At 44.5% G+C, this 23,681-nt stretch overlaps 7 protein-coding genes across 12 annotated transcripts in view; 3 read left to right on the forward strand and 4 right to left on the reverse strand.

Annotated features, from left to right (window-relative positions):
- Nucleotides 1-18: 18 nt before the first annotated feature.
- On the forward strand, nt 19-2,472 carry ncd (non-claret disjunctional). Its single transcript, XM_070217596.1, has 3 exons — nt 19-375; nt 436-1,076; nt 1,130-2,472. Exons 1-3 carry the CDS (start codon nt 150-152, stop codon nt 2,372-2,374), a joined length of 2,112 nt encoding a protein of 703 aa, XP_070073697.1. The 5' UTR covers nt 19-149; the 3' UTR covers nt 2,375-2,472.
- On the reverse strand, nt 2,384-3,600 carry LOC108062917 (3'(2'),5'-bisphosphate nucleotidase 1). The gene is made up of 2 exons (XM_017149781.3): nt 3,067-3,600; nt 2,384-3,013 (listed from the first exon to the last, which is right to left on the reverse strand). Exons 1-2 carry the CDS (start codon nt 3,443-3,445, stop codon nt 2,469-2,471), a joined length of 924 nt encoding a protein of 307 aa, XP_017005270.2. The 5' UTR covers nt 3,446-3,600; the 3' UTR covers nt 2,384-2,468.
- Nucleotides 3,601-4,104: 504 nt separating this feature from the next.
- Nucleotides 4,105-5,590, forward strand: Etfb (Electron transfer flavoprotein beta subunit). 3 transcript variants are annotated; one of them, XR_011419048.1, is made up of 5 exons: nt 4,105-4,195; nt 4,257-4,310; nt 4,444-5,172; nt 5,237-5,342; nt 5,393-5,590. XR_011419048.1 is itself a non-coding variant. In XM_017149827.3 (3 exons), exons 2-3 carry the CDS (start codon nt 4,260-4,262, stop codon nt 5,152-5,154), a joined length of 762 nt encoding a protein of 253 aa, XP_017005316.1. In that variant the 5' UTR covers nt 4,105-4,195; nt 4,257-4,259; the 3' UTR covers nt 5,155-5,228. The 3 variants fall into 3 exon arrangements, 1 of the variants encoding a protein (XP_017005316.1); XR_011419049.1 differs by having other exon boundaries at nt 5,237-5,325; XM_017149827.3 differs by lacking the exons at nt 5,237-5,342; nt 5,393-5,590 and having other exon boundaries at nt 4,444-5,228.
- Nucleotides 5,591-5,927: 337 nt separating this feature from the next.
- On the reverse strand, nt 5,928-7,599 carry Drice (Death related ICE-like caspase). Its single transcript, XM_017149819.3, has one exon. It carries the CDS (start codon nt 7,368-7,370, stop codon nt 6,366-6,368), a length of 1,005 nt encoding a protein of 334 aa, XP_017005308.2. The 5' UTR covers nt 7,371-7,599; the 3' UTR covers nt 5,928-6,365.
- Nucleotides 7,600-7,983: 384 nt separating this feature from the next.
- Nucleotides 7,984-12,952, forward strand: Rnb (R and B). Its single transcript, XM_017149745.3, has 8 exons — nt 7,984-8,219; nt 8,320-8,412; nt 8,786-9,379; nt 9,444-9,782; nt 10,326-10,532; nt 10,597-11,138; nt 11,202-11,277; nt 11,877-12,952. The coding sequence occupies exons 1-8, from the start codon at nt 8,058-8,060 to the stop codon at nt 12,789-12,791; spliced, it is 2,928 nt and encodes a 975-aa protein (XP_017005234.2). The 5' UTR covers nt 7,984-8,057; the 3' UTR covers nt 12,792-12,952.
- sro (SDR family oxidoreductase shroud) lies at nt 12,948-14,222 on the reverse strand. The gene is made up of 2 exons (XM_017149749.3): nt 13,891-14,222; nt 12,948-13,839 (listed from the first exon to the last, which is right to left on the reverse strand). The coding sequence occupies exons 1-2, from the start codon at nt 14,004-14,006 to the stop codon at nt 12,948-12,950; spliced, it is 1,008 nt and encodes a 335-aa protein (XP_017005238.2). The 5' UTR covers nt 14,007-14,222.
- Nucleotides 14,223-15,136: 914 nt separating this feature from the next.
- Nucleotides 15,137-23,681, reverse strand: part of kay (transcription factor kayak) — a 36,235-nt gene continuing 27,690 nt past the window's right edge. For 3 of the 4 annotated variants that reach the window (XM_070217548.1, XM_017149747.3, XM_017149748.3), the window contains exons 2-3: nt 17,052-17,388; nt 15,137-16,983 (exon numbers count right to left, since the gene is read on the reverse strand). In XM_070217548.1, coding sequence (XP_070073649.1) covers nt 15,755-16,983; nt 17,052-17,388 — 1,566 coding nt within the window. In that variant the 3' untranslated portion in view covers nt 15,137-15,754. Of the gene's footprint in view, nt 16,984-17,051; nt 17,389-18,053; nt 19,996-23,681 lie in introns of those variants that run through there. The other variant, XM_017149746.3, reaches the window with a different exon arrangement.

Raw genomic sequence — 23,681 nt, forward strand, 5'->3', positions numbered from 1 at the left:
TCATACTATCCCCGTGCATCCCTGCAATCGAAAATAACGGCGGGAATTGGAGGCGTCGCTTGTCTGAGTATCAACAACTCGAATTTAATTGATAAAAGCAATTGCAGGGCGCAAGACGAACGGGAATTTGAGTTAAAATTAGTGCAACTATGGAGTCCCGATTGCCCAAGCCGTCGTCGGCCCTGAAAAGACCCCAGATGCCGGTGAAAACCATACTGCCCACAGATCGCATTCGCGCAGGAGGCACTGCATCAGGATTGGGAGCAGCTAGTAGCACCAGCGCCTTCAATGTCAACCAGACGTACTGCGGAAACCTGCTGCCTCCACTGTCCCGGGACCTCAACAATCTTCCCCAGGTGCTGGAGCGCCGAGGAGGTGAGTAAATGATAAGGTTTCCTTTAAGGATTCCCTTCTAATCCTTTGTTTCCCCAACAGCACGTGCCGCCTCGCCGGAACCCATGAAGCTGGGCAATCGGGCCAAGCTAAGACGCAGTCGCAGCGCCTGCGACATCAACGAAATGCGCGGAAACAAACGCACCGCTGCTGCTCCCAGTTTGCCCAGCATTCCCAGCAAAGTGTCCCGCCTGGGAAGCACTTTGACTGCCCCTGGTCAGCGTCCTGGGCGTCCGGCGGTCACAGCAGCAGGCAGTGCCTCCTTAGCTGCCAAGAAACCCACAGTATCTCGCCCTGCTCCCCGAGCTGCGGCGCCTGCGGCCACCAAAAAGCCCACAGGAGGTGGGGCATCCACCGCAGGATCTGCCACTGCAGCTCCAGCCAAGCGGATTGCTCCCTACGACTTCAAGGCGCGCTTCCATGACCTACTCGAGAAGCACAAGGTGCTGAAGACCAAGTACGAGAAGCAGATAGAGGACATGGGCGAACTGGAGTCCATGCCCATGCAGCTGGAGGAGGCGCAGAGCAAGCTCTTCGCGACGGAGAGCTCGCTGAAGAACACGCAGACGGACAACGAGTGTCTGCAGCGGCAGGTGAAGCAGCACGCGAAGAACATAGAGACGATCACCTCGTCGCTGGGCAGGACCAAGGAGGAGCTCTCCGAGCTGCAGGCCATACATGAGGTAAAATGCCTATAAATACCTATGAAAAACTACCCTTAACAACTGATTTTCAGAAAGTGAGAACGGAGCACGCTGCCCTGAGCACGGAGGTGGTGCATCTGCGCCAGCGCACCGAGGAACTGCTGCGCAGCAACGAACAGCAGGCCGCCGAGCTGGAGACTTGCAAGGAGCAGCTCTTCCAGTCGAACATGGAGCGCAAGGAGCTGCACAACACGGTGATGGATCTGCGCGGCAACATCCGCGTCTTCTGTCGAATACGACCTCCTTTGGAGTGCGAAGAGAATCGCATGTGCTGCACGTGGACATATCACGATGAGGCCACCGTGGAGCTGCAGAGCATCGATGCGCAGGCCAAGAGCAAGATGGGCCAGCAGATCTTCTCCTTCGATCAGGTCTTCCATCCGCTCTCCTCGCAGTCCGACATCTTCGAGATGGTCTCGCCGCTCATCCAATCGGCGCTGGATGGCTACAACATCTGCATCTTTGCCTACGGACAGACGGGCAGTGGCAAGACCTACACGATGGACGGCGTGGCCGAGAGTGTGGGCGTCATTCCGCGCACCGTGGACCTCCTGTTCGACTCCATTCGGGGCTATCGCAATCTGGGCTGGGAGTACGAGATCAAGGCCACCTTCCTGGAGATCTACAACGAGGTGCTGTACGATCTGCTGAGCAACGAGCAGAAGGACATGGAGATACGGATGGCCAAGAACAACAAGAACGATATCTACGTGTCGAATATCACAGAGGAGACGGTAATGGATCCCAATCATCTGCGGCAACTGATGCACACGGCCAAGATGAACAGAGCCACCGCTTCGACGGCCGGCAACGAGCGCTCCTCGCGCTCGCATGCCGTCACCAAGCTGGAGCTGATCGGACGCCATGCCGAGAAGCAGGAGATATCGGTGGGCTCCATAAACCTCGTGGATTTGGCCGGATCTGAGTCCCCGAAGACGAGTACCCGCATGACCGAGACAAAGAACATCAATCGCTCGCTGTCGGAGCTTACGAACGTAATCCTCGCGCTGCTGCAGAAGCAGGATTACATTCCGTACCGCAACTCCAAGCTGACCCACCTCCTGATGCCCTCGCTGGGCGGCAACTCAAAGACCCTTATGTTCATCAATGTTTCGCCCTTCCAGGATTGTTTCCAAGAGTCCGTGAAGTCGCTGCGCTTTGCCGCCTCCGTGAACTCGTGCAAAATGACCAAGGCCAAGAGGAATCGCTACCTGAACAGCTCTGTGGCGGCCAACAGCAGCACGCAGAGCAACAGCAGCGGAAGTTTCGATAAATAAATTTAAGAATTCTACAATTTTCTAACCTGTTATTGCTTATAATTTATGTGTGTTTACTTTTAGTGCAAAAACAAAACTAATAAAGTGCTGGAATTCAAGGCTTGGCTCCCACTGCCGCTCGAACTTCGGCTGGAATCTTCTCCACCAGCTCGGCATGATTCTGTCCCAGGCTGGCTAAAACTCCCTGGCGATTCACGTGCTCCACTTCTGCATTGTAGGCATAGTGATCACCGTTTATGGTGGTAAGACAGCCGCCCTGTGCTTCTAGTACAGCTTCAGGTGCACAGGTGTCCCACTTTTTGCATCCCGGCGTGGCGAAGACATAGGCATGCGCCTTTCCCTCCAGCAGCTGGAGCACCTTGAAGCCGGCTCCTCCGACTTTTAGAACCTCCGTAGAAGCAAATGCATTGAGCGCCTGCTGGTGCAGGGCATTGGAATGCGAGCGAGTGGTGGTTATGATGAATTGGCCGGGAGGAGCGGGCACCGCTGTAAATCCTCCCGTTCCTAGACCTTTCAATCCCCAAATGGTGCGACCCAGTTCGCCATCGGGTTGCTTGAAGAAGGGCTGATGGATGATGCCGCCCACAGCGGAATCCTTGAGAGCAATGCCGATCAGCACGGTTACATGCTCCACATGTCCTGCGGGAAAAGGGTTTTAGAATGCTTTAGGATCAGTAATCCCTCAATCCCACCTTGTGTGTACTCCGCTGTGCCGTCCAGGGGATCCACCCAAATGACAAAGTCCTCCGCCTTGGCATCCTTCCACTCCGCCGGACAGCTTTGCTGCAGGAATCCCTCATCCAGTTCGGTGACCAGCCAATCATCGCACACATTCAAATCGGAGCCACCTTCCTCGCCGATGATCTTTACGTTGGGAAACTTTCTGTTCAGAGAAGCTATGATGCAGCGCTGGGCAGAGCGATCTGCCTCCGTCTGTGGGTCGTTCTTTCCTTTGTCCACTATTCCCAGATCGCCCTTCTTCAGCACATCCCGGATGATTCCTCCAGCGCGCGCGGCCGTGCTTATCGAGGAGGCCATGACGCGCATTATCAGCGGAGCACTTGCAGCCATCGTTCTGGGATGGGGATTTTATATGATGAGGGAGATCTTCTCTTAGATTTTTTATTTAATTTTAGATTAGATTAAAATCTAATCACTAGATGGAATGGGATGTTTTTGCCGCTGCGGAGAAAGTTCAACAGCTGATTTCGGCTAGAGAGGAGCAAACGTCGCAACTTCTTTAGAGGAGGAGTAAATTTAACGATAAATATTTAGAGTTTTTATATATTTTATTTAAAAGTAAAACTATATTCCATGAAAGCCAGGCAAAAATATAAAAGGGAAATATCTAACTGAATGTTTTTATCAGGGACCGTAATTATTATAAGTGATATTTTGTTTCTCTTATAAATAATCATTAAATGGTGATTTTAATTTTTTACTCAAATAAAATAATCAATATTTTCGGTTCCTGGTTTTTATGTTTCCAAAAGTTTTTTATTCATTTAATTAAAACTAAGTTACAGTTAAAACTATGAGCTAACTGAGAAAGATTTAAGAGCACTAGCAACTAAGGCTTTTGGCACATTCCAAAAAGTTTTTATAAAATAAATTTCCAAGATACTGAATATAATTTTTAATAATGTTTTTAAAAACATTCTTAAAATATCGTAGTTCTGAATTTGTTTAGAAAAATTGTTTAGCTTTTTTATAGCTAAACATTTAGTTTTCTCCAGTCTGGCAACTCATCGGTCCAACAAGACCTTTGGACCACCCGCTCCCCCGCCGCCCACAAATCAGTTCATTTCCATCTTGAAAAAGGTAAGCTCTTGAAATTAATAAAAAATAGCCCATTTATTAAGTATTAACATTAAATTTGCAGAAAATGGCACGTGTTTTGGTTGGAGTAAAGCGTGTGATCGACTATGCCGTCAAGGTGAGCCCACAAATCGCCTGTTGCGCATCTTCATCCATCTTTTTTCTTTATCACTTGTTGCGCTCCGTTTTGCGTAATCGCTTTAATTAATTAAAGTAATTTAAGTAATTCCCAATGTAAACCCAATTTCCAGGTGCGCGTCAAGCCCGACAAGACGGGCGTCGTCACCCAGGGCGTGAAGCACTCGATGAATCCCTTCGACGAGATCGCCGTGGAGGAGGCGGTGAAGCTGAAGGAGAAGAAGCTGGCCGAGGAGGTGATCGCCGTCTCCGTGGGTCCTGCCCAGTCGCAGGAGGTGATCCGCACGGCCCTGGCCATGGGCGCCGACCGCGGTGTCCATGTGGAGATACCCGCCGCCGAGTATGAGCTCCTCCAGCCCATCCATGTGTCCAAGATCCTCGCCAAACTGGCGCTGGACGAGAAGGCCGATCTGGTGATCCTGGGCAAGCAGGCCATCGACGATGATGCCAACCAGACGGCCCAGATGACCGCCGCCGTGCTCGACTGGCCGCAGGGAACCTTCTGCAACAAGATCGAGAAGACCGACGCCGGTCTGACCATCACCCGTGAGATTGACGGCGGCCTAGAGACGATCAAGACCAAGACCCCGGCCGTGCTGAGTGCCGATCTTCGGCTGAACACTCCTCGCTATGCCACGCTGCCAAATATCATGAAGGCCAAGAAGAAGCCGCTGAAGAAGGTGACCGCCAAAGATCTGGGAGTGGACACCTCGCCGCGCATCGAGGTCGTTTCCGTGGAGGATCCACCGGTGCGCCAGGCCGGAGCCACCGTCGCCGATGTGGATGCCCTGGTGGCCAAGCTGAAGGAGGGCGGCCACATCTAGATCCTCAACTAGCAAATTGTGAGCGCAAATTCTACGTTTTTAATATAGTTGAAGTTATCTATCAGAAACGTGCATTTATCAGGCTTTAAAATTCTACTTCTACTTCTATCCATCCCCCCCGTGTGCTTTAAGTGAAATCTAATTTGGAATTTATTTCGTTCGTGTCCAGCTGTAAGAATAAAGTGATTGTAAAGCAACAGGGTCGTCTATTTTTTTCTCCCATCCATTTCCTTTTCAGGAAATCCCGATCCCGCTCAACTTGGATGCCCGAAAATAAGGCAACGACGAGGTCAACACCCAATGGTCATTGATTTCTCATTGTTTTCGATCGCATTTATTAGCGGTAAACTTGAAAGGAAAACATTGGCTAGTGTGTATTATATAAGAGTACAAATGGTATATGTTTGTTCATAAAATTCTCAACTACAGGCTAAAATCGTTTGTTTTTTTTGTTTTGTTTTGGACGATCATGACACACATGCTTATAATATAAAGATATTTATGTGTAGTATAAAGATTTCAAAAAAAGAGAGTAAATGGTCTAAGGTAGATATATAGATAAGGGTGGCTCGACTTTCCTGATCGAGAAACGAAGAGGCAAAAAAAAGGTGAGTAAATGCAATCAATTTTCTCTAAAATTAAATAGATTCAAATGGGAAATTTTGAATTTTGAGATCAAATTTGTCGTGTAAATGGTGTAAAATTGTTGGTCTAAAAACCAGGGACCTTAAATAATCGTTATTTGAGATTTTTATTTTAAAAGGCCTACTGAGATTTGTACATTTTTTGATTTTAAACAACAATTTAACTGGTTTTTATGCAATTTAAAGACATGCATATACTTTATGAACAAGAGTAAAAAGAACGTTATTTTTGACGTTTAAAATAAAATATCTTTATAAAATAAAAATCTCAATTAACGATTATTTATGGTCCCTGCTAAAAACCTCTTCGATTTCTCATTTAATTTAGCGTAACCACCCTAATGTAAATACAAACGGGGCAAATGCGACAATAATAGATGCCAATTGAAAGATACTCTGTGCTTAAATAAAGGAAACATTGGCAGTGGAACCGATCTCGTCCAGCTTTTGTAAAAAAGTGTTTTGTAGAAAAATATGCAGCTAGGGCCCAATAAAGTTTTATCTTAATTGCGACTTGGTTTATCACACTCCGCGCCGTAGCCAGCGCCCAATCCACCCGATTAGCCATCAAACCCGTCCGGCTGGCGCCAGCTGCTTGTCGCTGAAGCGCAGAATGCGCGTCAGCATGGTGGTGATGCAGGGTATCTGCTTCTGCTGATGCATCTCCGGCGTGTCCGGGGTGCAGGACTCAAAGTCGACGGCCACTCGCTGGCAGACGAAGGTCAGAAGGGTCAGGATGTCCAGGCGCTTGCCATTCGCAGCCAGTTCGGCGCACAGGCTCTGCATGAACCAGCTGCCGCGTGTGGTGTTGCGCCACGAATAGAAGCCCGGCACCGTGGAGTAGGCAATCAGGAAGTCGGCATGCACGGGTATCTTGTAGCTCATCGAGGAGTCGCCATCCGTTTCCGTCTGGCCGCGCTGCATGGTAACTCCACCATCCAACCGATCGCCCTGGCAGGCCTGAATGAAGAACAACTTGGGTTTGCCCGCCAGCGAAGGACAGTGGTTGGCCGTGAAGAAGCTCCAGATGTTCTCCAGCTTGTACTGCGTGTCCTTGGCGTAGATGTAGCCCATTTCGCCGTGCGACAGAATGGCCACCAGGATGCAATCGCTGTCCCCGTGATTCTGAGAGGCTGCATACTCGATTGTCCTCAAGATGTCCTTGTAGCGGCAGTCCTTGTAGACGGTCACCTCGAAGTCCAGCTGCTTGAGCACCCGGGTGAGATTCTCGCAGTCCACATTGGTTCCCGCCCGGGATTTCAGGGTGGGCACCTCGAAGTGCTCGTGATTGAAGATCAGGGCCATTCCGCGGTTCTTGTGCCGCATATTGTACTCGGCTGCATGGCGATCGGTGACCATTTTGGCCACATTCTTGCGGTAGCTCGACGAGGGTGAGCTGTACCCGTTGGCCAGCTGACCGATGGCTCCGGTGCCATAAGGATGCGCGGATGCGGAGGCGCTGCTGCCCGATCCTCCGACGGAGCCCAGGGCATCCGCCTGATCGAGGGGATTATCCTCCCTCCTTATGCCCACCTGATCGGCGGATTCTCCATTGTTTGCGGTGGCGTCCATGGTGAAATTGTATCCCTGAGCCTGCGAAAAACTGATGAGTCACAAGCACTTCGAAACTGGTTTCTTTTCAAGTCCGTGAAAAACTGAACTGCACGATTTCCGCTAATTTGTTTTGTTCCGGGGAAATCCGTGTTTACGCGCAACAAAGACAACTAGTTAGTAAGTAATTATTGCTTAGTGGCTTTGCTTTATTCGAGAATTTAGTATGACCATTGATGACAGTTGAAAAATACCATATAGCGCCTGTTTTAGAGATGACAGTTTGAGTCGTGTCACGAGATGTCAAACAAAGAATAATGATAATAGTAATAATTATTATCCATATTATTTATATTGTTATGTTATTTATATCATTATTATTACTATTTCCATTTTTAATCATGTTAGCTTGTTAATTAGCATTAAACTATAAGTATTTATTTTAACTGCAAGGGTGTATAAACTTCTGCTTGCCATAGTTAACTCTCATGCTCGTTAAATTTAAATTTTTAATTTTTTATCCTAGAACGCAACCAGTTTTTATTTGACATTCTCTACATCCATATCTACACTTACAAGAGAATAATAAAATACCGAAAAATACTGCAAATACCGTCCTTACCACGGGCACACCTTCAAAATAGTTTGAGACGCACTGCTAAAATTGTTGAATTGTTCCATTTTGTTTAAAAATTACGAAAATTGCCAATGATCTGGACGCCAGAGCATGTGGATCTCCACATTGACCTCCTCAAGACCTCCACCGATCGAACGGTCATCTACAAATGCCTCGTGAAGCTGCGCACCGACCTGGTCAAGGACAAAAATGGAATTGTTTTATTTCGCACAGCTGGGGGCGTTCACATCATGGTGGGTTTGGGAGTCACTAAGGTTTGGCAGCCACTGCCTTGCACAACATGGGATCGTGATTCAAATCGATTTTTGAATAATATTCTATTGCGTCTTCCAGGTGCGGCTGATCACCAAGCTGAATGAAAAGATAATGGAGGTGGTTCTGAGCATACTGGGCAACTGCTGCACCGATGAACAGGCCTGCATTGAGGTGAGAATTTCCAAGACATGTTTTTAAAAATTTAAAAATATGAACCCAAAGTTCAAAATATCATTTACAAACTTTGATATTATATACATTCAATAAAAACGAAAATCGTTTAAAAGATTTGATATTATCTAATCATTATATATATTTTAATAATACTTCAATTTATTTATACTTAAAAAAGGATTCTTATTGATAACAAACTTTGTCTTTTCAAAATATCATTTACAAACTTTGATATTACTTATATTCAATAAAATCTAAAATCGTTTAAAAGATTTGATAATATCTAATCATTATATCTATTTTAATAATACTTAAATTTATGTATACTTAAAAATGGGATTCTTATTGATAACAAACTTTTATCTTTCAGGCTGTTGAAAGCAAGGTGATTCCCCCACTGGTGACCATTCTGAAGACCATACCCAATCCGGTTATCCAATGCCGCGCCTGCCGCTTGCTGGGCAATCTGGCCAAGAGCAAGAAGGCCTCCCAGTATCTCAATGTCCACTATGCGGCCATTGCCCCGGCCATTTGCCACATTATCGAGTCCACCAGTGCGGTGCAGACCCGCATAATGGCATTCCGCGTCTGCCGCTTCCTCCTGGCCAGCAGCCAGTTCCTCAAGCACTTCCTGGTGGCCAACGGATTCCTGCAGCTGATGCGCATTTTCCTGGCCGTGATGAAGAACAACGAGGCGCCCAAGGAGCCCGTTCCGGACATTGAGGTGTCCACGCTGATTGGCCTGAAGAGGAACCAGCACCGCGAGAAGTATTTCGAGGAGGTGGCCAGGAATTTGGAGGGAGTGCGCAGTGACATCTTCGACTATCAGATGTTGAAGAACTCCACGAGGAACTGCGACTATGCGCTGCCAAAGGATAACGAGACGGCCGTTGAGTTGGCTCTGGAGATTCTAAAGTGTCTGGTCTTGATATCAGCTCAGCAGATTGGAATGAAGGCTTGGGAGGTGGGTTTACCTAATCCTTAGATCACTTAATACCAAATAACTCATATTTCTCTCCATTTACCAGTCCATTTCCCGCAACACCTCGCTGGCATCGATTGTGTGTTTCGTCAAGGAAGACGGCGATCAGCGGGCTCCCGCCTTGAAAATCCTCTCCAACTTCTGCAAGGATCCCTGCGCCTTCTACATGCTCAGCACGGCGGATGCCATAGTGGCTGCCTGTGAGATGCTCATGGCGGTCAACATGGCAAAGCCCCTCAACGAGAGCGAGAGCCGGCATTGCATTAATATTATACTGACGTTGTCCACGGATGCATGCAGTCGCTCGAAGATCCGAAGGTGTGGAGCCCTGCGCAAGCTGGTGGCCATGATTCGGGACTCCGAGTCGCAGAGCGAACGGTCATCGGTAAGACTCCTTGTTTTAACTGTGTAGAATCGATGTGTTCTATCGCCTTTTTATCGTCTAGAAGGGTCTCAGAAGTTTCTCCTTTCTTGAGTTAAATGTGTTCTATCGTCTTTCTATCGCCTAGAAATACCTTAGAAGTTACTGCTACACGATCGCGACCCTTTTTGTTTTTGTAAAATGTGTTCTGTCGTGTTTCTCCCTTCTACTAGAATCCAGGGTTCGGAAAATAACACACTCTGTAAAAATGTCAAAGTGTCAGGTTCAAAAAAAGTTATTAACATGTGTGTAAAAAATTTTAGCTTACATATGTTAGAAACATAAATAACACACACAGGTTATTTGTGTTATTTACACAACGTGTTATTTACACGACGTTTTTTAGACAATGAGTTTTTGACATTAAAACGTCAGAAATATATGTTGAACTGAAAAAATCATATATGCTTTGAAACGGTTAAAAAAACAATTAAGATATCCTGGTCCAATATTGATTCTTCATGTTCCCTTCGATTCGCTAAGTTAGTCATCTATTGTACCCAACAGCTTTTTCACATTCTCAACAACTTTCAATATGACAACCTGAGCATGGAACTTTTGCTTTATGAAGGACTTGTGCCCATGCTGGTGAGGGAATTGAACGATTACCTGACCAGCGACGATGAACATCACAAACGTCGGCGCGAGGAGAGATTGCAGGGTGGCAAGAAAAGAAAACTGACGGATCCCACAACGCCAGAGACGCTAAGCAAGGTATTTCATTGCCATACAGACTACCCAAAGCATCTATTAATTACCTTTATTTTTTATAACAAAGTTCTCGAAGACCCACGAGACCTTAGGCTCGGACTTTGACTCACCGAGCAGTTCGCCCAGGTCTTATCGCACCACCAGTCCCTGCAGTTCGCGCAGCATGTCGCCGGTGTGCAAAGATCTGCTGACAAACGATGACGACGACAACTATTCACCGGCCTGCAGTGATGATGATGAAGATGAGGATGACAGCACGAATACTGGCGATACTAGAGAACGCCGTATAGCCGCCAATCGTGCCCAGACTTCGAGTGTTTTGGATATCTTAAAACTAATCGATGAGGGCAGCGAACCCATCGATGATCCGCTGTCCGACAAGGAAGATCTCGAGGAGCTCAGCTCGGATGTGCCACCTAAGCTGGCCCAGTTTCGCAATCAAGCCGGCGACACCATCGACATCATCGAGAATCTTATCTATCGCATCACGCTGATGGTGAACAAGCGAGTGGAGCTGGGAAAGCCGGAGACGCTGGATACTTTGATAAGGGCAATCAACTTGTTTGGGGCAAATAACAATTTTTCAAATGCCCTGACAAATATTCTACTGTGAGTTGGGGTGACTTCGGAAGATAGAGTTAAAGATTTCAATTTTCTATTTTATCATTTTAGGGAGAGCCAGTTCTTTGCCCAGATTATCAAGCACGGCGTGGTCCATCAGCTTTATCAACTCACCAAAGTGGAGGAGGTAACTATAAACCAGGGCTCGAAAAATAACACACTCTGTAAAAAACATGTGTTATTAACATGTTAAATGTAAAAGTGTTAAGTGCAAAAAAGTTATTAACATGTGTGTAAAAAATTGTAGTTTACGTATGTTAGAAACATAAATAACGCACACAGTTTCTTTGTGTTACTTACACGACGTGATATGAGTTTTTGACATTAAAACGTCAAAAATATATGTTGAACTGAAAAATTCACGGTTGTCTGTAGTTGAAAAAAATTCAACTTTGCTTTGAAACGGTTAAAAATAACAATTAAGATATCCCTTTGATTCGTTAATGTCCATAAAATGTATTTTTTCATTTGTGTGAAAAACAGTGTGTAAAAAACACGTATTGTTAATAACACATTGTGTAAAAAACACAAGTGAGCTGTGTGTGCTAACAATTATTTTTCACATTTTAACACTTTTGTTTTTGACACACATGTCAAAAACTTTTCTCACACTGTAAAATACAGTTTTACATGTTTTTACCATTTGTGTTAAATTCCGAAACCTGCTACAAACCCTTCTTAATAGTATCTATTAAATTCCTAATAAATTCTCACCTTTTTTTTTAGATGCGCAAAGATGGCTTCGCCTTCTTGGAGACTCTGACCAACGTTGGCGAATCCAATTATGGCAAGGAGGAGCTGGTGCGTCTCCTGCGCTGCGACGATGTGAAGGCCCAGCAGAGAGCTGCCATTTCGGTGGCCTATATCGTAAAGAGCCATCGATTGCTCTACCAGTTTCTGTACGATGGCAATGCACTTAGCCTGCTCTTCGATCTGATGCTGCGCAAGACGACCGATGATCACTATGCGGATGAGGCAGTGGATGCAGTGACTTCCATGGCCCGCTATACCCTGGGCATTGTGCTGCCGGAAGCTGAGCCTGCGGAAAGTACAGCGGGGATTTGCAGTCAGAGGCTGAGTGAAACCGATCAACTGCACGACCAGTGTGACATGCGATTCGTGGTTGGTGGAGGCGGCGATGATTCCTCGGTGACCATTGGCTTCAACAAGCAGCTTCTCTGCGAGACCAGCGAAGTGTTCAACAAGATGCTCAATAGTGACTTCCGCGAGGGTCACCATGGCGAGATTCAGCTGCAGGACTACACGGCCAGTGGACTGCGCTACTTTCTGCATTTAATCGTGTGCCAGGAGCGGCACCTCGCGGAGCTTGATTATCCCGCCCTGCTGCAGGCCTACGAGATGTCGCGGGTGTACATTGTGCCCGAGATGGAGGAGGTACTGCAGCAGAGACTCATCCAGTTTCTGGACTCGCGCAACTGCCTGCGCCTGCTGGAGTGGGCGCTAAAGAACTACCATGCCGAGCTGACGGAAACGGCCATCAGCTACTATCTCTGCTCCTCGCTGCCGGCGCAGGAGAAGCTGCAGCTGTTCCGGGCGGCGGAGGACTCCACCTATGCCAGCGAGTGGTTCCAGCTGCTCAACGATGCGGTCTTCGAGCGATGCCGCAGCACGGGCTACTAAATACCACTAAATACCAGTTGTGTGTTCTGTGATCGATCGTCTTAACCGCCGCTTTCCATTCCCCCTTTTGGATTTCAGCTCGATTTATTAGCCAAGTATTCCACAATGTGCTACAATATGTATATTATTTAAAGTGTATAGACTACGGATATTAACCTAAATCTTCTTTTGTCTATGAGTAGACTCGTAGGTGGGCATGGCGCAGAAGCGCAGGGTGAGCCAATCCACCAGCGGAGTGGGACAGATCGAGAAGAGCCAGCGGTAGAGGCGATATCTTCGGGGTTCCTCGATGTACAAGGCCAGAGGTTGTGAGCTGGTCAAAGCATCCTTGAATTTTTCCAGCAGCGACTCGTTCTTCAGGCGATTGGGTGGCTTGAAACCACTGAGCACCTTCAGGTAGCCATTGAAGGCCTCGAAATACGAGTCGTACAGAGCATGTTGCTCCTGGCTGAAGGCCTCTTGCATCTTCTGCGCATGCTGCTGCTGCCTGGCCGCAATGTTGCTGTCCAGGACAAAGGATCCCGGTATAAAGTTCACCACCTCCATGCCATATTGCTGCAGTTCCACGCGCAACGCGTCCGTCCAGAAGCGCAGGGCCGCCTTGGAGGCGGCATAGGGACCCAGAGCGGGCAGAGCCTGCAGTCCACAGTGGCTGGTCACGTTGATGATCCTGCCCTGCTGCTGGCGGAGCAGCGGTAACAGCTCGCGGGTCAGTCGCATGGTGCCCAGCAGGTTGCAGTTGATCTGGGCCTCTATCTGCTCGGGTAACTGCCACTCAAACTCGCCAAAGCACATTACTCCAGCATTGTTTATAAGGGCCGTCAGCCGATAGCTGGGATCCTTGGCCAGTATGTCCCTCAATTGCTGATGCACCAGCCGAATGGAATCGGTTTCCAAGAGATCCAGCTCCAAAGTGTGCATTCTGGCAGGGCTATCCTTGGATTTATTCAGGGACTGCAGCAGCTTGGCTCCATCAGATTTGAGATTGTGACAGCAGGAAACCACCGTCATGTGCAGGGATTCATGGCAGTAAACGGCCATGGAGTGGCTATCGTTAGAGTTCAGTTAATTAGTTAATTACTTAGTTCAGTGACCTTACCCCAGTCCCGAATCGCAGCCCGTGATGAGCACCACATGTCGGCTATCGACCTTCAGCTGGCTCCTGCCCCATCCCATCGTTCTTCCCAGGGCGCGAAGAAATTGACTGCCGCTCATATCGCCAGTTCTCGAGTAACTGAAACAAAGATCCGATTAACGGCTGCACCGAAAACAACAGATCCGAAAAATGCAAAATAAGGCAAAACCCGAAAATGAATATATGCATTGTGTATATGTACATATGTAACCATTATCTGTGGACGAATGGAAGAATACAGCTGCGTTTACCTGCCCCTTAGAGTGGACCTTAACATTTCTATGGGAAGGTTTACAGAATAATCAATCTAGTTGTCTGTTTAATCTGCATTTTTAAACTATTTCCAAATTTCAGATTTTTTTTAGATTTTTAAGTCAAGTTGTTTCTGCTGCCTGTTGATCCTCTTTCCTTTACTATAAGTAATAGATAAATAATAATTTGTTTACTTTTAAGGCCCCTAAAACTTATTTATGGTGTAAAATGAACTTTAAAAAAAATTCCCATAGGTTGAAATTTATCTTGTCTTGTTTCTAAGATTAAAATTATCATTTAAAATTGGTCCACCCCAATTTACCTGCTCGGCTTACCTGACGATAAGCCAGACCATTTGCAAGTCATGTGAAACGCAGAGTTATTCCTTTTCTTCTTTATAAAACTAAAAATAAATCCACAATTTGTTTTTGGTTTTTTTCGGTGTTTTTATTTTATTTTATTTTATTTTATTTCATTTTTGTCAATTTTGGTGTTTTTCTGCCCTTATAAGTGCATTTAGGTTACTATCGATCGGTTTGGTTTTTGGATAAATTGATAATTTTGAATAGAGAATTTCAGAGAATTTACTGTGGAAACTGGCGAGAGTTACTATTGGTTTTTCGTTTTACCTGATCAGCTTTCGTTAAATCGCATTTGGGGTATACATAATACATAATTACATATTAAATAATTGCTTTGCTTTTGTCATTTCTTATAAATGGTATTTGAAAATAGCGCATTTGTTGCGTTTAGTAAAAATATATTTGGGTTTTCTACTGCAGCTTACCGAGTACAATAAGTATATTTATCTCATTTCACATTTGCTTTTGCTCAATATAAAACTTGCTTCAACGCGATTATTGTTTAGGTTTAAACATATACATATATTTATATAAAGTGTTTTTGCATTTCTTAATTCTCTCTCAAGGCATTGTATTTAGTTTGTATGCTGAATATATATTTGTAATTACATATTTACGCGATTCGTTTAAATGTTTAAATGTACAATTTTAAAACCGGCTTAGTTCCTTTCATTACACGCTTTTGTTTACTGCTCCTTTTGTTTGTTTTTTATCTGTTATCTTTTATCTGGTATCTTTTGTATTCGTTTTATAATAAATATCACAACGCATCCTTCAAATCTACACTCCCTAATAATCCCTATTATTTTCATTTTCGTATTCATTAACCAGGCATCGATCGTTCGCATTTGTATATTTTTTGAAAATATATAACACGCAATGAAAAGGTTTGAAAATTGCACAAAATACAAGTACATAACATATGTAGCTCGTCGTATGTAAAAAGACATAGCAAAATCATATAAATTAACCATAATAAAGATAAAGGTAATAATACAAAAAACATTAGAGTTAACGAAATTACAAAAAGGGTTGAAAACATCTCGATGTTTTCTTGGTTTTTCCTTCTACTTTTTCTTTTTTTGTTAGCAAGTGTAAATATAATCGCTACGGCTTCAATTATATAAAACTTAACTTAATCCTGACTCAACTCCACTCGACTCCTATCCTATCCTCCGCTCCTCCCTGTCCCACCAGATCCTGTGGTCCTGTGGTTATAAGCTGACCAGCTTCGATGGCTCGGCGGTGGGCGTGGGCAGCTCCAGGGGATGTTTGTTCGTGGAGGAGCTGTTGGGCACCAGGGGTCCCGAAACGGGGGTCAATCCAGTGCCTCCGTCCATCAGCGAGTCAAAGTTGAAGGTGCCCGTCGAGGGCGTCTGGATGGGCACTCCCTGGATCTGCGTGGGTCCACCTCCTCCTGCGCCCGCCTTGTTGGCCAGATTGAGGTGCATATTCTGGCCCAGCGGTCGCTGGAAGGCCAGCGTATTGGGCCGCTCCTTGGGCATCTTGTTCAGCGCATTCAGCGTGGGACTGTTCATGCTGCTGGTGCTCCCCCCATTGGTGGTCACCACCGGGAATGAACTCCCAAATCCTCCCGGCGCCGTGCTCGTGATCGGCGTTTGCAGAGATCCCGACGACGCACCGGTGGGCGTCATCAGCGTGGACATATGGACATGTGGCATCGTGGACATGGGCGGCAAGGTGAAGCGCTTACTCGGTGGCGGACCATCCTGACCCAGACTCGATCCCGAGTCCAATGCCCCGTCCAGCGGCTCATCCTTGATGTGCAGCAGCAGGTTGTCCAAATTCGCCGCCGGCTTGAGATCCAGTGGAGAGTTGCTCCGCCCGGTGGAGTTCAGGGTGGCATCCATGCCCGTGATCGTGCCATTGCTGCTGTCGTTGCTGTTGTGATTGTGATGGCTGCTCGATCCGCCGCTGCCGCTGCTGCTGCCGGCACTCAGCAATCCCGCCGGAGCAATCAGACCATTGCAGGTGGTCACACTGAGCAGATCCGAGCGGATCTTGTGACAGGTGGGCCGATGGGCGGCCAGCAGGTATTCCAGATGATTCTTGCTGTTCGTCAGCGTCTCGATCTCCTTGCGCATCGCATCGCCCCGCTTCTCCAGCTGCTCCACCTCCTCGGTGAGCTCGTTGGTCTGGTCCACCCGCCTCTTCCGGCAACGCGCCGCCGCCTGTTTGTTCCGCTCCCGGCGAACCGCTCGCTTCTGCTCCTCCTCCGGCGTCATGTTGGCGGATCTGTTGGGTCGCCGGCCGCCGCCACGACGCGCCGGAGTGCTTGAGGTATTCGTTGATGAGGCTCCTCCTCGGTTGGCCGGATTCACGGCGGCCAGGACATTGGTGAAGCTATTCACGCCGCCGTTCTGCCCACTGGCGCCCATTATGTGGCCATTCTGGTACGAGGTGCTGTCCGTATGGGCACTTGCTGAGGGATTGGAAGAAGGATTTCGAATTAGTAAGCTATAGGAAGGTATAACTCAAGGTACCACTTACAAGTATCGGTCGTGTCCTGCTCCTCGTTCATCTGCGTATCGTTGTACGAAGCATTGGAGTCCTCGGAGTCGGTTCCTGGCACCAGACTCACATCGTATGGCTGCTGCTGCTGCTGGCTGGGAATCGTGGCGATCCCATTGCCATTGGCTTCACTTGCTCCATTCGCAGCATTGGGCAGCACCAGGGGCACGGCGAAGCCCGCACAGCCAGCTCCACGATCATTTTGCGTGTCCGAAATTATCTGGAAAAAGGAATCCTCGATGCTGCGCGTCGTCGTTGGGGTCAACGTGGGCGTCGTCAGCGTTAGGACACTCTGAACGGTCTCAAAGTTGCCGAGCTGCAAGGAAAATGGTAAGGTTTTGATTAATAATAGGTATAGGTATTTTATAAAATATATGTAACTAATAATTACTACGAATTTAATGCCATTTTTTAAGATTATTAACATAAGGAATACCCAATTTCGTATAAAATCGCTTTAAAAAGTGTAGACGCTTATATCAGCCATACGCCTTTACATTGCTTAATTTTTTCAATATTTACGAATTGCAATTAATTTTATAAATATATTTAATATTTAATTATATTAAGTGCAACATTGGTACTTAAGAAAATGCTTATCTCTTAAGAAATATGATCAGTAACAGACGAAATCTTTGAATGTATAGTGTTTAAGATCTCTCCCCAACATCAAAAGCAATTGTTAAGTCTGTAAGACCTCTTTGCTTATCCCTACATTTCTAGGAATTAGGAAACGTGTTCGGTCTTATTTTTTTGCCAATTTAAAAAGGAAAGAGAACCAAAAAGAGAGGACCACCAATCCATCACTTTGTTTATATTTGCCCAACCATTTGTTGTTCCGCATTAGTTCTATTTTCGGCGATGAATAAGTACGCACACCGCTTGCCAATTGTTTCGCGCCCAAAATTATACGAATTTCGATAGGATTCTGATGTTCTGATTAAATATCATCGATATTTTGGGTTTTTTAAGGGAGGCTACCTGCTGTAGGAAAAGCTCGTTGGCGAGAAAAGTGGCGATTTCACTGGCGTCCATTGCAAAATTATCGCTATTGTTGTTGTCGTTGTGAGTAGATGTTGCTGTCGTCGCTGTTGCTGCTGTCGAGGATGTCGTTGCTGCTGCTGCTGTGGCATTGCATGTTGCTGCTGTCGTCGTAGCTGTTATTGCCTGTTGTTGTTGCGGTTGCTGCTGCTGATGCAGTTGCTGCTGTTGTTGATAATAATTATACTCCTGTGGTTGCTGCTGACTAAAAAAATTCTGCATTTGGCACACGGCGGCCATGGCAGCCGCATTGCTGCTGTTGTTATTGCTGTTGCCGGCGTAGGCGCTACCAGCAACATGGCCATAATTGTTGCTGTTGCTGCTGCGCAGTGGGAAAGCATTGTGGGCAAACGATTGCCTCAGTTGCTGTTGCTGTTGCTCCTGATGTTGCTGCTGTTGTTGCTGTTGCTGGTAGACAGTCTGCGTGGGCAGTTGCCGTTGCTGATGACGTAACAATTGCTGCTGGGGCTGCTGCTGCTGATGCTGCTGTTGCTGCTGCAGCTGTTGATGTTGCTGCTGCAGCTGGTGATGTTGCTGCTGCTGTTGATGTTGCAAATGTTGCTGCTGTGCAAAGTGCAGCGACTGATGGTAGTAGGGATGGTAGCACGCATTGTGCGCCCTACCGTTGAGATTTTTCATCATTTGTTCGTTTATCCTTATTCAACTATCTCTTAAATATTAAGTATACGCAATGACGTTGCGTATACGCACAGTTGGGCGGCTGACTAGTATTCGTTATGGGTTCTTTAAGCCTAGCTAAGCTAACACAACAATTTGGGACAACAGTGATATATATATCTATATGAGTTGTATTCAAAATCAACAAAAACAAATCTAAATTCTAAGATATATATACAAAAACGAGTGACTATCTTTTCAGTGGAAAGTCCTCTAACAATGTGATGATCCTTTTTTGTCTTTATGTTTCCGGTTTTTCGGTTCTTCGGATGTACTGGGTGTTCTTTTTGTTGTTGTTGTCGCAGTGTGTTGTTATAGTTGCTTAAAAATTCGTTCGTTTTTGGCTTTATTTGATATGTAGCTTATATATTTCGTTGACTTCTTTTTATTCTGAATAAAAAAGGTTCGTTGCGAGCAGATTTCGTAGTATATTCGTTGTTCGGTTGTTGCTCAGTTTTCCGTTTTCAGTTTTCAGTTCTTGAAGTTATTGCTCTCCGGCGGTCTCAGACGCTTGACGATAAGCATTTGCTGATTTCGCAAAGGATTGAAATGTTTATTCCGCTGGGCGAAAGCGCTCATAATCAAGGCAAAATATCGTAAGTGTGCCGGGGCTCAGAAAAAATCGAATGACACGTGTCTCTCCAGTTCAAATCAGTTCACAGTGCTCGGCGAAAAGGCCGCGATAAATAACACAAATTGGATTATATAATTATACGGATTCGTGGAAATGAAAGAGATTGGGGTCTTGAGCCTTGAGCTAGTTTCCAAATAATGCTGCGTTTTTCCCGACGAAATTCCTTGGCCAAATGGGCAACGCCTCTCAAAAGTTATTCCTCCCTTTTTCGCTTTAATTTCTATGTTTAGCTATATATAATTATATTGGTATATGTATTTTATTTTATATATATTTCGATCCACGCGGCATGCAACTGAGAAATGTGCGTCGTTTTTATATATATATATGTTTCTCCTTTTCTCGATTCGTTGTTGTTTGTATTTTTGGTATTTCTGATTCGTTTTTGGCAATGCACGCGCGCTGAAAAACAAAACGACAGTTGCAATTTTCCAAATTTATTTTCGTTTCGTTGTTCGAGGTTCGAGATGTTCGAGAGATTCGAAATAAAAGCGCGCGCGCGATCGCTTTTAATTGTTAGATATTTTCTAAACTTCGATGGTTCGTTGTTCGTTTGCGACTGAATCTGAATCTGAATCTCCGGCGAGCGAAATTGGCAACGATCGAGATACAAGTATATATGTGTATTTATCAAGAGATCTAGAGAACTATAGAGAACTAAGAGAGCTGTCTTTTGGGTGTGTGCCTGGCCGATTTTGCGGAGCCGTTTGCTCAAATTAGAAGACAACCACTGGGAAAATCAAATAATTTTAAACGCTGCCTGCTCTTAATTGAGCGGCTGCCCACACGACGACCACGCTCGCCGTACTTTTATAGGAAAAAAAGTAGATATACCATATAATATATGCAATGGTATATATGCATCTGCTCGCGTGTGGGTTAGTTCCGATTTGCCGATTTTACAGCCGATCTTTCTCTCCATCGAAATGCCTTTCGTTCGCCCATAAATTAAAGGCCGCACACAACTCACTCAATATTTCGGCGAAATCATTTGGCACAAAGTTATGGTTCCGAACATACAAGATATATATATGTATTTATAGCGACAGATGTCCCGCGAACAGGTGTGTGTGCGTGCGGGACATCAACATTAACTAAGTTTTCATTTTCATTTTCAGTTCAGACCCCCTGTCTCGCCGAAGAGTGTTTATTTCCGTCGCCAGCAAGTTGGCCAATACGCTAATTGCTAGCTTTTGTTGTGGGCTAAAAACATTATATATATTGAGGCACGGAGAAAAATAGGGAGGATTTTTAACAGTAAAAATTAACATTTTTTTTAAATCTGTGGAGAAAATTTGGAGATCGGATACAAATAAATTCTAAATTTACCTAACGAAATTTTAAGTCTAGATAAATAGGTTTAATAAATAATATTAATGGGAACAAATTAATATTTTAAAATATAATTTTACAAGGATTAGTATAATAATTTCTGTAATTAAAATACATTCTTAACTTTTTCTTTCTGTGCAGCGAGTTTCTGCTGATTGTGTGCTTATTTATTTGGCGATCTTATCGCAGACGCGTTTCCCAATCCCAAAGGCCGTTCCCTTATTGACAACAAACAATCGATTTTATTCTTTGTAGGCGCTCATTTCATATATTTATTTTTTTAAATTTTAGCTTTCAAGTCGGCCGCCCTCCGAGTTTTTGGGTGCTTAAACATTAAACACCTTTGTGGTTTTCATTTTGGGGGACTTTCATTTTAACCCACTTTCCTTACGAAATAAATATGCTGTTTGAACTTGTTCCCTGGGCACACATGCACCGCATTTAGCCGATGAATCAGTCAATTTACGAAATGTTCGCCTATATATGCAAAAAACAAGTGATAGTAACAATGACAATAATATGAATGCGAACTACTGGCAATCAAGAGCCGCGAATTGAATTGTCTAAATTGAAGCCAGAGCTCAGTGGCAATGTCGAATGGTGGTGATGGTGTGGCGATGGTGTGGCGATGGTGATCTCTCTTATCGGACGAGTGGAGGTCTGGGCACCGAGTTCACTTCTGGGGGTCAATTATAAACCAAATGAAACCAGCAGCGAACATCGAACAGCCAGTCAGTCAGCCAGTAAAAAAGCACTGACGTAGTCAACAAAAAAAAATAAACAAATTGCTGACTAAGACTCGAGACTGCAGCAAATTTGATTACTACAGTGACCCCTGCAATCGTTGAAAAATTCCCAAACAACTTTTAAAAAACATGTCAAAACTGTGTATTTTTAACATTTTATAATCTTTGTTTTTAACAATTTAATAAGAAATTCTTTTCTTAGGAAGAAATTTAAGTAATATCGCTTGGAAGTTCCCATGAAAAATAGAGATTACAATTATATTTTTGTTAAAAACAAACCGGAATTCGAAGAAAGATTTTTTTTACCAAAAATGTGATTGTTTAAATAAAAATATTTATACCCCAAGAGGAAGCGGTTTCCAAACGCTTTCTTCCTCTGAAATTCATAGGAAAATTCGAATAAATTCCTTTTAATCCCAGCAAACAATTTGATTGGCATATTAACAACGACCGTGACTCTAATTAGTTAAAAATTCAGAATCGCATTCGTAGAAAACGAATTTTTCAAAGAGCAGGGAAGTGGAAATAGAAGTGAAGGTGCAACAAGTTGAGTGCTAAAGAAATTCTCTCTGGGGCCCCAAAGACTTTGCCTTCTGTTTTTAGCTGACGTGTTTGGCTATTTTTAAAGCCAATTTTAGCCTGACAATGACGTAATGACATGGCACAAAACACAACAAAATAAAAAAACTTGGCATCATCAAAGGCAAAAACAAAACGAAAACAGGTGATGACAATTTGTATTGTTTATAACAAAAGTGGCTAATAATTATTAACAGCACGAGTTAACATAGGCCTCTGTGTTTTAGCCAAATGTTAAATGCTAACAGTTGGCAACTTAAACTCGGAATTCAAACTCAAATTTCGCCTTTGTTTAAACGCTTTAGTTGCTTTTTTCTGTTGCTGCGGCATAAATTAGTTGGCAAGCTTGTTAAATACTAAATGTATACAAAAATTGCATGCTGAAGGTCGTCGTCGTTTGTTGTTTAGTTAGAAATGCGCATAATTATCTGAAAAAAATAATACAATTTTGATTTTTCAATTGGCAAAGACTTGAATAAACAAACTGCAGCTCCAGCATTGTTTGTTCAAAGTTGCAGCAATGTCACAGCGAAAAATAAAAAAATGGAAATATAAAAGCGAGAATTGAAGAGTTGACAAGTTCAAGAGCGGCGTCTTCAGCTGGGTGGAAAATGCACAGGGAAAAATGTTGTAAGAAAAAGGTTTATAAAATACAATAAATTGCGATAAGAGCTATTTTAACAGACTATTTATAAGAAAACATTCTAAAAGAAATATTTTGTTAAAACTTTAAGTTTTAAAAGGCTTAGAAAATGTTTGATAAATAAGTAGAATATTTATTTGTATAAAAAAGTTTTTTCTTATGTATTCTGCTCATAATAAACCTTGACGGTCCTTAAATGATATTTGTTTTCTGTGCACCACACAACTTTGTAATTGCACTTCCCTTGACGATAAGCATAAACCCATTTAAGATATGAATTTTTGCAAGTCTCTTGTGCGAATTGCATATAAATGCAAATTCTGCGAATAAAACAATTAACGCAAAGGAGAGGCAGAAATCATATTTGCCGTTTTATTTTGTATTTTATTAATGCTGTTTTACTTTATTTTATTTTTCGCTGTTCTTGGCTGGCAAAAGGGAGAACGTGACCGCAATGCCCAAACGAAATGGCCGATCGGCGTGTAGTGTTGACTGTGCTGAGTGCCGGCTGTCGGTTGTCGGTTGTCGGTTGTCGGTTGATAAAGCCCAATTTCCCCGCCCCTTTCCCGGCATTTCCCCTGGTCTAAAGAATTTTTTTGGAGTGGCCCAGAGTCAACGGCCGGCAGCAGAAGTCGACAAAAGTCGCATCCACACGGCTTGCCGGCCTTTTTTAGGCACGCAAAACAAAAACACAGAGAGAAGCCCCTTATATAACCAACATTTATGCAAAGTATACTTAGTGTGTTTTGTATATTTTGTGTACATATGCACAGAAAGCAGCGCCGTCATTAAAATCACTTGACGTTTGTCCATTTTCGGAACGCAACGCCCACCACAAACGAAAATTGAATTAAAGTTTAACATTTTTCGCTGGCAACGGGCAGCACAGACATAATTCAAAATTTGCCAAAAAAAAAGAGCAGGGGTAAAAAAATACCCCCGACAAATAAATTTGC

The sequence above is a fragment of the Drosophila takahashii genome, chromosome 3R (genome assembly GCF_030179915.1).
Source record: "Drosophila takahashii strain IR98-3 E-12201 chromosome 3R, DtakHiC1v2, whole genome shotgun sequence".
Taxonomy (NCBI): Eukaryota; Metazoa; Arthropoda; class Insecta; order Diptera; family Drosophilidae; genus Drosophila; species Drosophila takahashii.